This window comes from Saimiri boliviensis, chromosome 17 (genome assembly GCF_048565385.1).
Source record: "Saimiri boliviensis isolate mSaiBol1 chromosome 17, mSaiBol1.pri, whole genome shotgun sequence".
Classification (NCBI taxonomy): domain Eukaryota; kingdom Metazoa; phylum Chordata; class Mammalia; order Primates; family Cebidae; genus Saimiri; species Saimiri boliviensis.
The window spans coordinates 11,131,293-11,145,803 of record NC_133465.1 but is presented as its reverse complement, the minus strand read 5'-3'; the positions used below and the strand labels follow the sequence as shown (position 1 = coordinate 11,145,803).

At 48.9% G+C, this 14,511-nt stretch overlaps 1 protein-coding gene across 1 annotated transcript; it reads left to right on the top strand.

Moving 5' to 3' along the window:
* The first annotated feature begins 3,207 nt into the window (after positions 1-3,207).
* TMEM238L (transmembrane protein 238 like) lies at positions 3,208-13,890 on the top strand. Its single transcript, XM_010340010.3, has 2 exons — positions 3,208-3,688; positions 12,580-13,890. Exon 1 carries the CDS (start codon positions 3,334-3,336, stop codon positions 3,571-3,573), a length of 240 nt encoding a protein of 79 aa, XP_010338312.2. The 5' UTR covers positions 3,208-3,333; the 3' UTR covers positions 3,574-3,688; positions 12,580-13,890.
* Positions 13,891-14,511: the final 621 nt, after the last annotated feature.

The window sequence follows — 14,511 nt, the reverse complement described above, 5'->3', positions numbered from 1 at the left end:
TCCCTTCTTTTCTTTTTAACCTGCCCACCTCCAGGGCTCCAGACTCACCTGGCTTTGCATCAAACATCCCAGTTGGTCTCTCCCAGCTGTGCAAATACCAAGGCTGCCTCGAAACACAGGAGCGTTAACTCTGGGAAACAAGAGTAAGAAAGACACACGGGGGCAGAGGTGAAGGGGCACCTCACGGCCTGGCCAGTCACCTGGTGGGGGCCATGCTTAGCGATTTGCCAGATTGGCCAGGTATCATGAGAGCGAATGCAGACTACAGAACTGAAAGTAAGACGCAGCCCATTTATGTAAGGAAGAAAGGACGTGTTTATGGTTCTGCCGGATGTATCCCAAGGAGTTCGTGCGAATTAGCTCTGGATGCTGAAGTAGCAAATGGTTTCAATTTTATTCCTCTTGCTCATAAATATGGCAGAGTATGTTAGCAGGAAACATGTATGTAAGCGTGTCTGTGCGTGCAAAAATAGTAATACAGTCAGCCCTCTGTATCTGGGGGTTCCATGACTGCAGATTCAACCAATCATGAACCTAAAATATTCAGAAAAACTACAAATATAAATAATAATACAACAATAAAAACGTGAATAAAAATACAGTATAACAACTATTTACATAGCATTTACATTGTATTAGGTATTATAAGTCATCTAGAAGTAATTTAAAGCACATGAAGGGTGCGCATAGGGTTTTGTTTTTGGTTTTTTGTTTGTTTGTTTGGGTGTTTTTGGTTTTTTTTTTTTGTGTGTGTGTGTTTTTTTTTGAGTCAGGATCTCACTCACTCTGTCTCCCATGCTGAAGTGCAGTGGCATAATCACAGCTCATTGCTGCAGCCTTGACCTCCTGGGCACAAGCAATCCTCTTGCCTCAGCCTCCTGAATAGCTAGGACTATAGGCATGCACCACCACACCTGGCCAATTTTTGCATTTTTTGTGGAGACAGGATAGCCCTATCTTGCCCAGGCTGGTCTCAAACCCCTGAGCTCAAGCAATCCACCTGCCTTGGCCTCTCAAAGCTATGGGATTACAGGCTTGCATCACTGCACACAGCTGCGTGTAGATTCTATATAAGGAACTTGAGCACCCGTGGATTCTGGTATCCATGAGGTCCTGGAGCCAACACCCCATAAATACGGAGAGACAACTATACTGAAAATCTTGAGTAGATCAGAACCTAAGGACTCAGACATTTCAATGTCTGCATCGAGTGAGGCTGACCTGAAGTGGGTTAGAGGGGGAAGCTTTCTTTGTTATCCACTTCTCTGTGACCCAGCACGTTAGATGAGACTACCTTGACCAACCATCCCAGTTGACACAGAACCAAGGGATTTTCCAGCATGCAGAAATCTTAGCACTAAATTGTTGGTCGCGGTGGACTAGAGCCACACACACAGGACTCTGAAAAGCTGGGAATCTGTATATGGCTAGACCAGGACTCATCAGCCCAGCCCTGCATAGACACAGCAGGAGTGCTCGTCCTGGCCCTAGGGAGAGGCCACTGCTGTCCATCAATAGTTTTTCCCAAGAGACTCTCTCCTGCTCAACACTGAGAACAATACATTGAAAGAGTCATGCCTTCCCTAGCAATGGGAGGTGTTCCTGTAGGTACCTGGCCCCTTCTGAGAACCTAGTGGGACTGGAGGCAAGTACTGGGAGGGAGATTGGCCTCAGCACTTCTCACTTTGAGATGCTCCAGAGTGTTCAGCTGCTTTGGCTCAAGTCTCATGGAGTTTCAGATCCTAAGAGTTATGGTTTGGGTCCTCCCCTTCCCCAAAAGATTTCCTCAAAGTTTCTCTCTCACTCTGGCTTATTTTACACATAGAAAACGAAAGCTAGGCATGGTGGCTCATGCCAGTAATCCCAGCACTTTGGGAGGCTGAAGCAGGAGGATCACCGGAGGTTAGGAGTTCGAGACCAGCCTGGCCAAGTAGAGTTCGAAACGCCGTCTCTACTACAAATGCAAAAATTAGTCAGGCCTGGTGGCACACACTTGTAATTCCAGCTACTTGGGAGTCTGAGGCAGGAGAATCGCTTGAACTTGGGAGGCAAGAGGTTGCAGTGAGCCGAGATCACGCCATTACAACTCCAGCCTGGGTGACAAGAGTGAAACTCTGTCTCAAAAAAAAAAAAAAAAGAAAGAGAAAAGAGAAATTGGATCTACCTACTTATTTCACCCTCTGGGGAAAGCAAAAGTGAGAGTGAAAATTATTTTCCTCATTTATCTGGGGAAACTGAGGCCCAGAGAGGTTTGGTGCCTTGTTCGAGGCCCCCTGTGAATCAGGGACAGAGGGGTGGCTGTCTGTAGCCCAGCCAAGAGCTGCCACTGCATTTTCCTCATTTAATGTTCACCCCCACACTCCCTGTGAGCAGCCACGAGGATAAGATGCTCCGTTCCATACAGAAGGGACGCAGGCGGTGTCTGGAAGGGCTTACAGGTGCCATCTATTAGGAGAGAGAAAACTTACATAAAGTGAGTCCGTGTAGAAAACACGGAGGCGACAGTTTTGGGAAACATCCCTTGACTTCTGCCTGGGTGTTGCCTTTTGGGCCACGCGGAAGCCACTGCAGGAAGAGGCCAGAAGTTCCTTCTCACCCTGTTGTCCCCTCTCTAGCCCCTCTGTCCACTCTGTCTTTTCCGTCTCTGCCCCTTTGCTGCCCTTCTCCTTCCTGTCTGTTATCCTAGGAACCTCAGATCCTTCTGTCTGCACAGTGAGGACTCTACAAAAAGGCGAGCCTTCTCTTGCTAACACGGACCCATTCTTAACAGCAACACTTCAAAATCAATCGATGTTACAAACTCTTGTCTATGTCCTTTACATAAAAGCGTTCCCAGCAAGGAAGAGAGTAGGGCAGACAGATGAAGAGAAATGGAGACCTCACCACCCCACCCCACCTTACTAGATGAAGGAGCCATGTCTCAGAAACAGGGCACTCAGGCTCTTGGCTCCCAGGTTAGAGAACAAGGCACAGAACAGCCCCTCCTCCGGAATCACAGAACCCCTGACTTGGCAATTTATCCAAGGGCACCCTGACTCCTCTGCCACGTGGATTGTTGGTTCCAGCGACGATCAGCCCAATGAACAGTGATGTCAGACTGTTTGGGTCCAGATCATTCCTGAGCCATGAAACAGTTAAGAAATATCCTGCCCCACTGGCTGCCGTGCTCATAAAGGTAAACCAACGTGTACTTCCTTGTGGCTCCAAGACGCGCTGGCTCACTCATTTGCTCACACCCAGCACATCCAGCAGGCAGAGAAGGCAGCAGCAGGCAGGACCGCCACCCTCCCATGCAAATCACCCCCAGGAGTGCCGCCGGGCTCCTCCTGGGCAATGCTCCTGGGGCGTCTGTGGGGAAGATGCCATCCCGGGCGCTGGGCACTTTTCCTCATCCTCGCCATCCTGCTCGACACAGTCGGCCTGGTCCTTTTGCTTCTGGGGATCTTGGCCTCCCTGAGTTACTGGGACTTCCTTGTCTACACAGGCGCCCTGATCCTGGCTTTCAGCCTTCTGTTTTGGATCATCTGGTATTCCTGCAACATTGAGGTGTCCCCCGAGAAACTGGATCTGTAGTTTGGCCATGGGAAGAGGAGAGACGCAGGTGCTGTATGCAGACATGTCTGTGAACCTCGGGCTCTTGGGCACCAGCATGTTACAGCTTCTACCTAGCAAGCCCCGCCAGGACCAGGTGAGTGCACACAAGACCTACCTGGCAGGGTAGCCAGAGGGGCTTGGACAAGCAGGGGCACAACCGGGCTTCCTGAGGCTGCATGAGCAAGCAGCTGGACACTGCACCCCCAACCAGGAATTCCGGGACCCTGGCCTCCCATCCTGCTGGGGTGGACCAGCCGATAGGATGTGGGGCAGGGGTTTTCTCCTCTGGGTCCTTTTCCTCACCTAGTCGGGAAAGGAAGTCTCCACAGCCCCTTCCACCTCTGATATGCCACAAGTAATCCTGCCTGCCAGGCAGAATGGGAAGTTATCCCTTTAGCTTGGATCTTAGGGGAAAAAAGACCCCATCTGGGTTCTCTGTTGGGGAGAATCTCTGCTGGGGAGAAAAGTCTTTAGCACAGGAGAGGATGGAAAGTTCCCCAATGGCTCTTGTGCCCTCACATGCATGAAGGGGTGTGAACTGAGCTGCGGTAAAAGCAAGCAGAGCAGAACCACCCAGAATGGTCCCTCTCACTCACTTCCTCCTGCAACTGCCCAGGTGGGATACGTGAAGGCAGGTGAGAACTATTTCCCTCCATGCCCGCTCAGTGCACACACCTCCTCTCGCTGCAGTGCTCCCACCCCCCTCACTCACTCTCACGCACAGACATGTGCCCAGCCAGCCTCCAAGACCCAGAAGTCAGGAGCCTCAGGCTTCATGGATTTTGTCTGCTGAGTTGCACGTCACAGCTCAGTCTATTGCATGCAGCCAAAGAGGCAGATAGCTGTAAGATTTTTCACATCAAGACAGAGTCCCAAAGATAGAGAGGTCTGCTCCTTACAACCCTGAATTAGAGATGGACAGCTCTCCCCAGGGGACTGAAGTCAGGGCCCCGGCTCATTGGGCAGCCATACTCTCCTCCCCAGGTGGGCCCAACCTGCACACAGGTTCTTACTCCCTTAGCAAATTTAAGAGCAAAGGTCGTTGCTGCGTTGCAAGAAGGAAATAATAATTGTGTTTTTTCTGGGAGATTACATCTGACTCTCAGAACTCAGAGAAAAGAGCAGCAAACCGAAGAGGTCTCGTTAGAGTAAGGTAAGCCCATATCTAGTAAATGATGTAGAAAGAGACAAGAAGTCAGTCCCACGCTGATCCTCGACGCTTGCTAGCTGGGTGGTGATGGCCAGATTGCACACTCTGAGCCCGGGATTCTCATCTGGAAGATGAAGAGAATATCCTGGCCCTTATTGCTGTAAGGTTCAAAAAGAGGTAAGGCAGGGAAAGGCTCCACCCTTGATATGGTTCTTAACAGACGTCAAGCATACAAAACGCATAATCTGGGATGAGTTAACTGACCCAAAGTCCAAATTTGAAGTACCTTGGTGTCTCTCAAATTGGCAGTGGTGCCGGTCAACTCACACTTTGCATCATGAACCTTCAAAGCAAAAAGGGACTCCCGATTTTCGTGCTGGTACGTTGGAATGCATCAGGCACGGTGCAAGACACTGGGGATGTGACCTGAGACACACGGGCTGGGTGGGGTGGCTCATGCCTATAATCCCAGCCCTTTGGGAAGCCCAGACAGGCAGATCACTTGAGGTCAAAAGTTCAAGACCAGCCAGGGTAACATGGTGAAACTCCATCTCTATCAAAAATACGAAAAGTTACCCATACATGGTGATGCGCACCTGTAATTCCAGCTATTCAGGAGGCTGAGGCGGGAGGATTGCTGGAGTCCAGGAGGCAGAGGTTGCAGTGAGCCGAGATTACACCACTGTACTCCAGCCTGGGCAGCACACTGAGACCCATCTCAATTTAAAAAAAAAAACCACACGACATGGGGGCTCTACTTTTAGGGAGTTTGCCATTGGGTGAGAAAGACAGATATTCACTAAAGAGTCACACTGACAGAAGTAAAATAACAAAGTCAGCTCTGTGCTAGGACGGTGAGGAGTGTCCTCCCACGTGAATACTCTGCAGAGAAACTGACCCAGAAGGTGGAATCAGGGAAGGCTTCCTGGAGGAGGTGATGTTAGACTGAACACCAAAGGAAGCGTGGGAGGTAAGTGGAAAGTCTTTCAGGGAGAGACAAAGTCTTGGGCAAAGGTCCTAGAATAACAGGAAATAAAAGATGATGGGGAAATTGAAGGTCAGAGAGCAAATGTCAGAGAGGGTCAGGGCCCTGTGGTCAGAAGAGGCCAGATATGACACAGTCTTGAGGGCCCTCTGAAGGATTTTGGTCATTACTTTAAGAACAATAAGAATCCATTGAAGAAGGATAAGCAGAGGTAAGGGCTTAACATAATAGGATCTATGTTTCCAAAAGACGACCCTGACCATAGTATAGGTTATTATGGTTATGATTATTACCAGTTGAAATCCATTTTGGGAGCCAAGACAAGTGGCCAAACAATGCAGAGTCCCCAGTGTGCAGCTCTGTGCCCTGCACACCCTTTCCTCATTGAACAGAAGTTCAACAGCCCAACATTGAAGAGCATGGGCCATACCCAGACTGCCTGGCTTGAATCCAGTTTTATTCCTTTCTAGCAACATGACTTGGGGCAAGTTCCTTCACTTCTCCATGCTCCATTGCTCCAAATATGTAAAATGGAGATGGTACTAATAATAGCTGCTACGTCAGAAGGAGGTTGCACAGATTAGGTGGATTAATATTTGTTCAGCATGATGCAAGTGATGACTAAATCAAGCACCAGTCACGATGCAGGTAGCCAGCACATTACAGAGGGTGTGGGCTCCCTCCAAGGTAGACAAACCTTGAAGCGTTAGGATCAATCCTAATGACAACGCGCAGCATTAGGATTTTTCAATAGGTATGAGACTAGATGCGGCTCCAGAATGCCAGGGTTTTGTCCTGGTTCAAAGGGCCTTCAGAAGTTGCAAGAAGTTCTTTATTGGGGCCGGGCGCAGTGGCTCATGTCTGTAATCCCAGCACTTTGGGAGGCCGAGGTGGGCAGATCACAAGGTCAAGAGATTGAGACCATCCTGGCCGACGTGGTGAAACCCTGTCTCTACTAAAAATACAAAAATCGGCATGGTGGTGTGCACCTGTAGTCTCAGGGCACAGTGGCACGTGCCTGTAGTCCCAGCTACTTGGGAGACTGAGGCAGGAGAATCGCTTGAACCCAGGAGGTGGAGGTTGCAGTGAGCTGAGATTGCGCCACTACACTCCAGCTTGTGACAGAGTGAGACTTTGTCTCAAAAAAAAAAGAAAAAGAAGTTCTGCGTTGTATTCTTTATTGAACCACCACCCCCTGCCCCATTTCAGGGATGGCTCAGAGTGACAGATTCATGTGTGTGAGACCTGATGTTTGGGAGGATGCTCACTTATGAAGCTGCCCAACCCTCCTCCCCGCATGGCCTTGGGCGAGTCATTTTACTTCCCTGTGGAACAGGAGATGTGGTTTTCAAGGGAGGTTTCGAACTGCTCTTTGCTGACGTCCCTGGGAGGGAGTTGGGACTGTGGTGAGGGGCAGAGGGAGGAGACAGGAGTCCAGCAGCCCTACCTACCCCACAGCATACATTTTACCCAGAACAGTGTTCTCAGCAGCTTTCCACATTAAACTGGCATGTAAGGCTTTATATGAATGCAAGCTTCTGATGCCAAAAATTTTCGAAAAACAACTCATCTCAGTTCCCCTACCGTCTATGACCTTTAGCCTGCATGTCAACATCAGACATATTCACGATTTACAGGTAGATTGTAACTGGCTTCGCCAGCTCTCTCATTCTCTGAGCGGGATAAAAGGAAAGAATGTGCCTCCTTGGATTCAGAGCTGACGCAATATTCCTAGCTCAGTCTTCAGAGGCTCTCTAAGATGAAGTTCAGGTTGGATGTGGTGACTCACACCTGTAATTCCAGCACTTTTGGTGGCCAAGGCCAGAGGATCACTTGAGGCCAGGAGCTCGAGACCAGCCTGGCCAACATACCGAAATCCTGTCTCTACTAAAAAAAAATACAAAAGATAGCTGGGCATTGTGGTGTGTGCCTGTAATCCCAGCTACTTGGGAGGCTGAGGCAGGAGAATTGCTTGAACCCGGGAGGCGGAGATTGCAGTGCAGTGAGCCAAGATTTCGCCACTGCATTCCAGCCTGAACAGCAGAGCAAGACTCCATCTCAAAAAAAAAAAAAAAAAAAAAAAAAAATGAGGTTGATAGAACCTGCCCCCACCCTGCCCCAGAGATGAGGAAGTCCCATGCCTGGTCAGGACAAGCCCTCCGCCCACAGCCTGCATGGTTCCCCAGAGACAGAGGGAAAGGTGGCTGGTGGCTAAGCCTCAAAGCCCCCCCAAGAAATTTCAGGGTGAGTGGCTTATTTTTATATCCCAGCTGTGCTCCAAGAGAGACAGACTGCCATCTGATTTTGTCACCTGGTCACTGTATTTTCAGATTTTTTTTTTTTCTCCATTTTCCACTTCTTGGTCATTTCCTGCAGATAAAGGTAAGTCCCCAGGCAGAGTCAGATAAAAACTCTTGTCCTTTTATAATAGAGGGTCCAAGACTACACACCCAAACAATACGCACATATACACGCACATCCCTCCACTACTGCACATTTGTTCATGTACACACAAACACACCCCCACATGTTCATACCTACCACACACACACCAGGAAACACACACTCACAGAAACAAACACACCCACTCCCACACCAACCAAAGCCAAAAGGCATGGAAGGCTTACAGCCCTGAGCCTTGGAAAATGAAACTTGTTCCTCCACTTCAACTTTTTCCAACAGGCAGCCTCTCCCCACTGCCCACAGAGGAGGCCATTGGAGCTGCCAAGTCAGCTCAAAGGTGAGCCCGGTAAAAAGCCTTCCTCACCCCTCACCTCCTGGCCCCTTGCAGACGCGGTGCCAGGGCTGCATGGAGGAGCAAACATTTCTCTAATCTCTCCAGGGATTTTTAATCTAAAGGGAGAGATAAAGCATGTGCATGATACTTTACAAAGTCTACATGGAAAAATGCATTGCGGGAGATAAGCATAGTCTTCCTGTAATCCCAGCACTTTGGGAGGCCAAGGCAGGCGGATCATGAGGTCAATAGTTCAAGAACATCTTGGCCAACATGGTGAAACTCTGTCTCTACTAAAAATACAAAAATTAGCTGGGCGTGGTGGTGCGTGCCTGTAGTCCCAGCTACTCAGGAGGCTGAGGCAGGAGAATTGCTTGAACCCGGGAGGCGGAGGTTGCAGTGAGCCGAGATCGCACCATTGCACTCCAGCCTGGCACCTGGCAACAGAGCAAGACTCTGTCTCAAAAAAAAAAAAAAAAAAAAAAAAAACATAGTCTTGCCAAGCGGAAAGGAGGCACTGAGCCTCCTGGCTGGGGGGAATCGTGCAGTGTGCAGTTCTAGCCGGGCTCCTGAGGAATGGGTAAGAATGTGACAAGCAGAGATGGCACAGGGACAGTGGCGGTGGGCGGTGGGTAGGGAGGCAGTCCAGGCAAAAGGAAAGACTACAGAAACGGAATAATTGGGGTGTTCAGGAAAAGCTGAGCGGGCACATTTCCCTTTGGGCTGGGGTCTTCAGTGCTGACTGTGCAGGACTTTGAATGCCTGGCGGGGATGCTGACACTGGGTGAGGAGGAAGGAACCTTCAATGGCTTTACATACCAGAGAGAGGCATGATCAAGCTTTGCCTGCGGAAGCATAACTCAGCATCGTGTGCAGAATGGGTGAGAGCAAAGTAGCAGTGAGACAGCAAGGCCATTCAGTAAGCTCAGGTGGCAGGTAATAAAAGGGCTCGAGCTGAAATGATGGCCACAGAGGGGAGAGGAGAAGAGCAGAGGCTGCGTGAGTGGAGGACGGCTCGTCCTGTTCTACAGCAGGTCAGGAGTGGCATGGCAGAAAGCACCCCCGGGGCATGGAGTGAGGGAGGTCAGGAGAAGGCATGAGTTTGTTTAAAATAATGCATTTTACCCATCCATGATAGGCTGGATAAAGACAATGTGGCACATGTACACCATGGAATACTATGCAGCCACCAAAAAGGATGAGTTCATGTCCTGTGCAGGGATATGGATGAAGCTGGAAAGCATCATTCTCAGCAAACTGACACAAGAACAGAAAACCAAACACCACATGTTCTCACTCATAAGTGAGTGTTGAACAATGAGAACACATGGACACAGGGAGGGAACATCACACACTGGGGCTTGTCAGGGGGTGGGGGTCCTAAGAGAGGGAGGGATAGCAGGGGTTGGGGGGACTGGGGAGGGCTAACATTAGGAGAAATACCTAACGTAGATGACCGGGGATGGAGGCAGCAAACCTCCATGGCATGTGTATATCTGTGTAACAATCCTGCATGATCTGCACATGTGTCCCAGAACTTAAAGTATAGTAAGAAAAAAAAGATGCATTTTCTTTTGAACATGCAGAGTTTGATATGCAAATGGTGTATGAGCAGAGCTACGTAATTGGCTTTGACTCTGCAGACTTAAAACTCAAAAGAGAAATCAGGTGTGGAGAGGGAGGTGAGGGTTGGAGACGCCTGTGGATGAGACTGCAGAGGGTGAGCAGGTGGAGAGAAAAGGGATTGGGAGAGTGAGAAAGGGAAGGAAGGAAAGAAGGAAGAAAGGCAGGGAGGGAGCAAAGAAGGAGAAAAGAATACTAAGATTCACTGAACCAGGCCCTAGGGTTGCACATTACCCAATTTCACCCCATCAACAAAGCCATGAGGAAAGTAGTAGTAGTAGTATCATCATCATCATCATCATCATCATTATTATTCCCCTCATACAGAGAAGAATAAGGAGGCCAGGTGTGGTGGCTCACGCCAGTAATCCCAACACTTTGGGAGGCTGATGTGGGCGGATCACCTGAGGTGCAGAGTCCCAGACCAGCCTGACCAACATGGAGAAACCCCTTCTCCACTAAAAATACAAAATTAACTGGGTATGGTGGTGCATGCCTGTAATCCCAGCTACTCGGGGGCTGAGGAGGAGAGTTGCTTGAACCCGGGAGGTGGAGGTTGCGGTGAGCCGAGATCGCGCCATTGCACTCCAGCCTGGGCAACAAGAGCGAAACTCCGTCTCAAAAAAAAAAAAAAAAAAAAAAGGCCGGGCACGGTGGCTCAAGCCTGTAATCCCAGCACTTTGGGAGGCCGAGACGGGTGGATCACGAGGTCGAGAGATCGAGACCATCCTGGTCAACATGGTGAAACCCCGTCTCTACTGAAAATACAAAAAATTAGCTGGGCATGGTGGCGCGTGCCTGTAATCCCAGCTACTCAGGAGGCTGAGGCAGGAGAATTGCCTGAACCCAGGAGGCGGAGGTTGCAGTGAGCCGAGATCGCGCCATTGCACTCCAGCCTGGGTAACAAGAGTGAAACTCCATCTCAAAAAAAAAAAAAAAAAAGGATAATAAGGTATATGGAGGTTAAGTAACTTGCCCAGTGTAATGGAACTAGGCAGTGATAGAGCCAGATTGTAAAACCAGGTATGTCTGATCCTAATGTTTATGCTCTTTCCACAAGACCGGGGATCAGCAACTACAGCCAACCTCCTGTTTCTGTAGATAGAGTTTCATTGGAGCACAGCCTGACTCATTCACTCACGTGTTATCTATGGCTGTTTCATGCTATAGCGGCAGGGTCGAGCAGTGGTAACAGAGACCATGTGGCCTGTAGAGCCTATGACATTTACTACCTGGCCCTTGACAGAAAACATTTGCCAGCCCCTGGCCTAGCCACGTATGCTTCCTATAGGAGCCAGGGCAGAACCCTGAGCCATGCCTGTATGTGGGGAACAGGAAAAGGAAGGCAGACGGAAGAGCCCAAATGGAAGTTCCCAGTAATAATAAGGAAGAGACGTTACACCAATGGCAAAGAGGACAAAGAAGGATGTATTATCAAGAGTGAGGGGAACTACCCAGCAGATGCTTCAAAGCCATCAAAAAAGGCTGAAGCCTGAGGAGAGGCAGTTAGACAGATCCAGCAATGTGTCCTTCTCAGTAAATGGTGGGGATCGGACTGGGCACGGTGACTCACACCTGTAATCCCAGAACTGTGGGAGACCGAGGCAGGTGGACCACCTGAGGTCGGGAGTTCGAGACCAGCCTGACCAACATGGAGAAACCCTGTCTCTACTAAAAATAAAAAATTAGCTGGGTACATGCCTATAATCTCAGCTACTCAGGAGGCTGAGGCAGGAGAATCACTTGAGCCTGGGAGGCGGAGGTTGCCGTGAGCTGAGATCATGCCATTATACTCCAGCCTGGGCAACAAGAGCAAAACCTCCTCTCAAAAAAAAAAAAAAAAAAAAAAAATGGTGGGTACAGAAATCAGATGATGCTACTTATGAGGTGGCTGAAGATGTGTGAGGAGTGAGCACAGATTCATCTTCAAAATATTTTGTGATGAGATTAAGAGGGCAGGGCGGTCATCTGCTGGCATAACTGTGCTAAGGTGCGAATTTTTAGAAAAGGGATACAGAGAATTGAGCAAGATGGTAAGTGGAGGAGAGAGAGCCAGTAGAGAGGAGAAGAGGAGGCTGAAGTGACAGACGAAGATGAACCTGTGATCACATCCAAGGTGCAGGTGGGAGACGGAAGTCAGACCAGAGAGAGGTAGGCATCCGCTTTGCCTGCAAGGAAGGGTAAGGAGAAGAAACTAAGACATGATGAGAATCTTGATATGTATGAAGCCACTCACTTATTTTCATGATTTCATTCAGTGCTTACAACTCTGTGAGTTAGAAATTCAAATGACCATGTTGCAGGCAAAGGAAACAGTCTCACATAGTTTCAGGGCCAGCCCACAGTAACAGTGTCATAGAGAGGCAGCTCTAGCATTCAAACTTAAGTCTGGCAACTCCAAAGACTATGCTGGTTTCACCACACACAGGCTTGAAATTGATATATTTGGGGTGGGGACTGATCCATTTTATGTTCGTTTGTTCCACACAGGTCCCATCTGATGAAGGAGAATCAATTCAAGGAGATGCGCTCTCTTTACAGCACACCCTTTAACAGCATCCAGGAAGCTGCAATGGAGAGGCTTTTAAAGTATTCACAAGGATGCCCAAGAATGGCGGTGATGCCAGGCTTCTGGCAGGTTCCAGGCTCCATCACAAGCTCAGCATCCCTGCACCAGATCTGACATCGTTGCTGCTGTCCCAGCTGTCTATGAAGGGCGTGAGTAGCTATCAAGTTGTTAGAACAGCAGCTCTGCAAGGGGCTTAGACACCAAAAGAGAAGTCTCATCCTCTGCAATTCTCATCAATGTTCCGATGTCATTGTCAAAGCACTGAGAACCAAGCACAAGCACCGGAGTCCAAATGGGATCTCCTGCGAGCACATATCAAGAAGTATTGTTGCTGTTTCTCCTCGTCGGCTCTTTGAACAGACTGTGTGGGCTCCTGGAAGGCTCCACTGTATCTATCCTTTGATACTGTCCAGTTGGCACGTGGTAACATATTCCAACGTGTTGATTGCAAACGTGAATGTACAGCCAGTGCTGTGTGTGGGAGGACTCTCTCCTCCTCAGTGGGGGCCCCACTTGTTTGCACAGCCTGGCCATGCAGTGGCTCATATTGAGCTTTTAACCAACTGAAACCTCCTGCACGTTTTTCTGACAAGCCGGTGACTCCTCTGCTATGCTGTCCTTGTGTCATTCATTTTATGACCTTAAGGGCAGGACTGTTTTTATCTTAAGTTACGTCTGGTCAAGTACAGCCCAAAAACAGCAACTCTGAGGGTCAAGCCTGATAGGCTAACCAGATAGATATGCTCAGCTTCGTCATCCACTGGAGCCTGACTGCCTCACTAATTTATATTTCCCCTGGTCTAATGTTGTATTTTTTTATTTATATTTCACCCTTAGAGTATATGTGTCTCTTATAAGCTGCCTCTGATCTTTCATGGTATGAGGTGGTTACCTAAATAAAGAAGTAGATTTGGTCTTTGTTTTCATGTAACAGGACATATTCACGAGTCTTCATGATTTCATAATAGTACTCACAGTTTCAGCACATCCTCTTCGCAATTGTTTAACTGGCCCTGGTGCAAATCCTGGAATTCTACCCTCAGTAAGGTGCCTCCAGGGAAGGAACACATAGAACACAATGTGCTAAAGACAGCAAGCCTTGCTGGGTGCAGTGGCTCACGCCTGTAATCCCAACCCTTTGGGAGGAGGCTGAGGCAGGTGAATCACGAGGTCAAGAGATTGAGACCAGCCTGGCCAACATAACGAGACCCCGTCTCTACCAAAAATACAAAAATTAGCTAGGTGTGGTGGTGCACACCTGTTCTCCCAGCTACTTGGGGGAGGCTGAGGCAGGAGAATTGCTTGAACCTGGGAGGCGGAGGTTGCAGTGAGCTGAGATCTCACCACTGCACTCCAGCCTGGGGAACAGAACAAGACTGTGTCTCAACAAAAGAAAAAAAAAAAAGAACACAGAGCACGGGTTAACCTGACACCATGGAGTCTTCTGGCGTCTCTGTGCTCTGCCACCAGCCTAGCATCTCCGAATTGGGCTGGCCTCAGAAACCTGATGAGCTATCACAAAAGAACATTGCAGTTATGGAATTCAGAAGAAATATTTCTTTCCTACTCAGAATCTTCCTCAACCACTTGTAATCCTCTCATCTTCCTAGGTGGAAGTCTCTGTGCCTGAGCTGACTATACACTGTGAGGGGCCAGAGCCTCTTCCTTGGGGCTCTAAAATTCACAGGGAAGGAAAAGTCGCGTGTAATCAGAACCAGTCTGAAAAATTCCTTGGGAAGACGTTGTGTGGGAGGTCACATGACTTCTCTTCATGAGACCAGCATCGTTGTTTTGTTTTCATTCTAGAAGTGGAACCGTTTTCTGTTTTCTTTGGCTGGGTACCAAATGCAGCT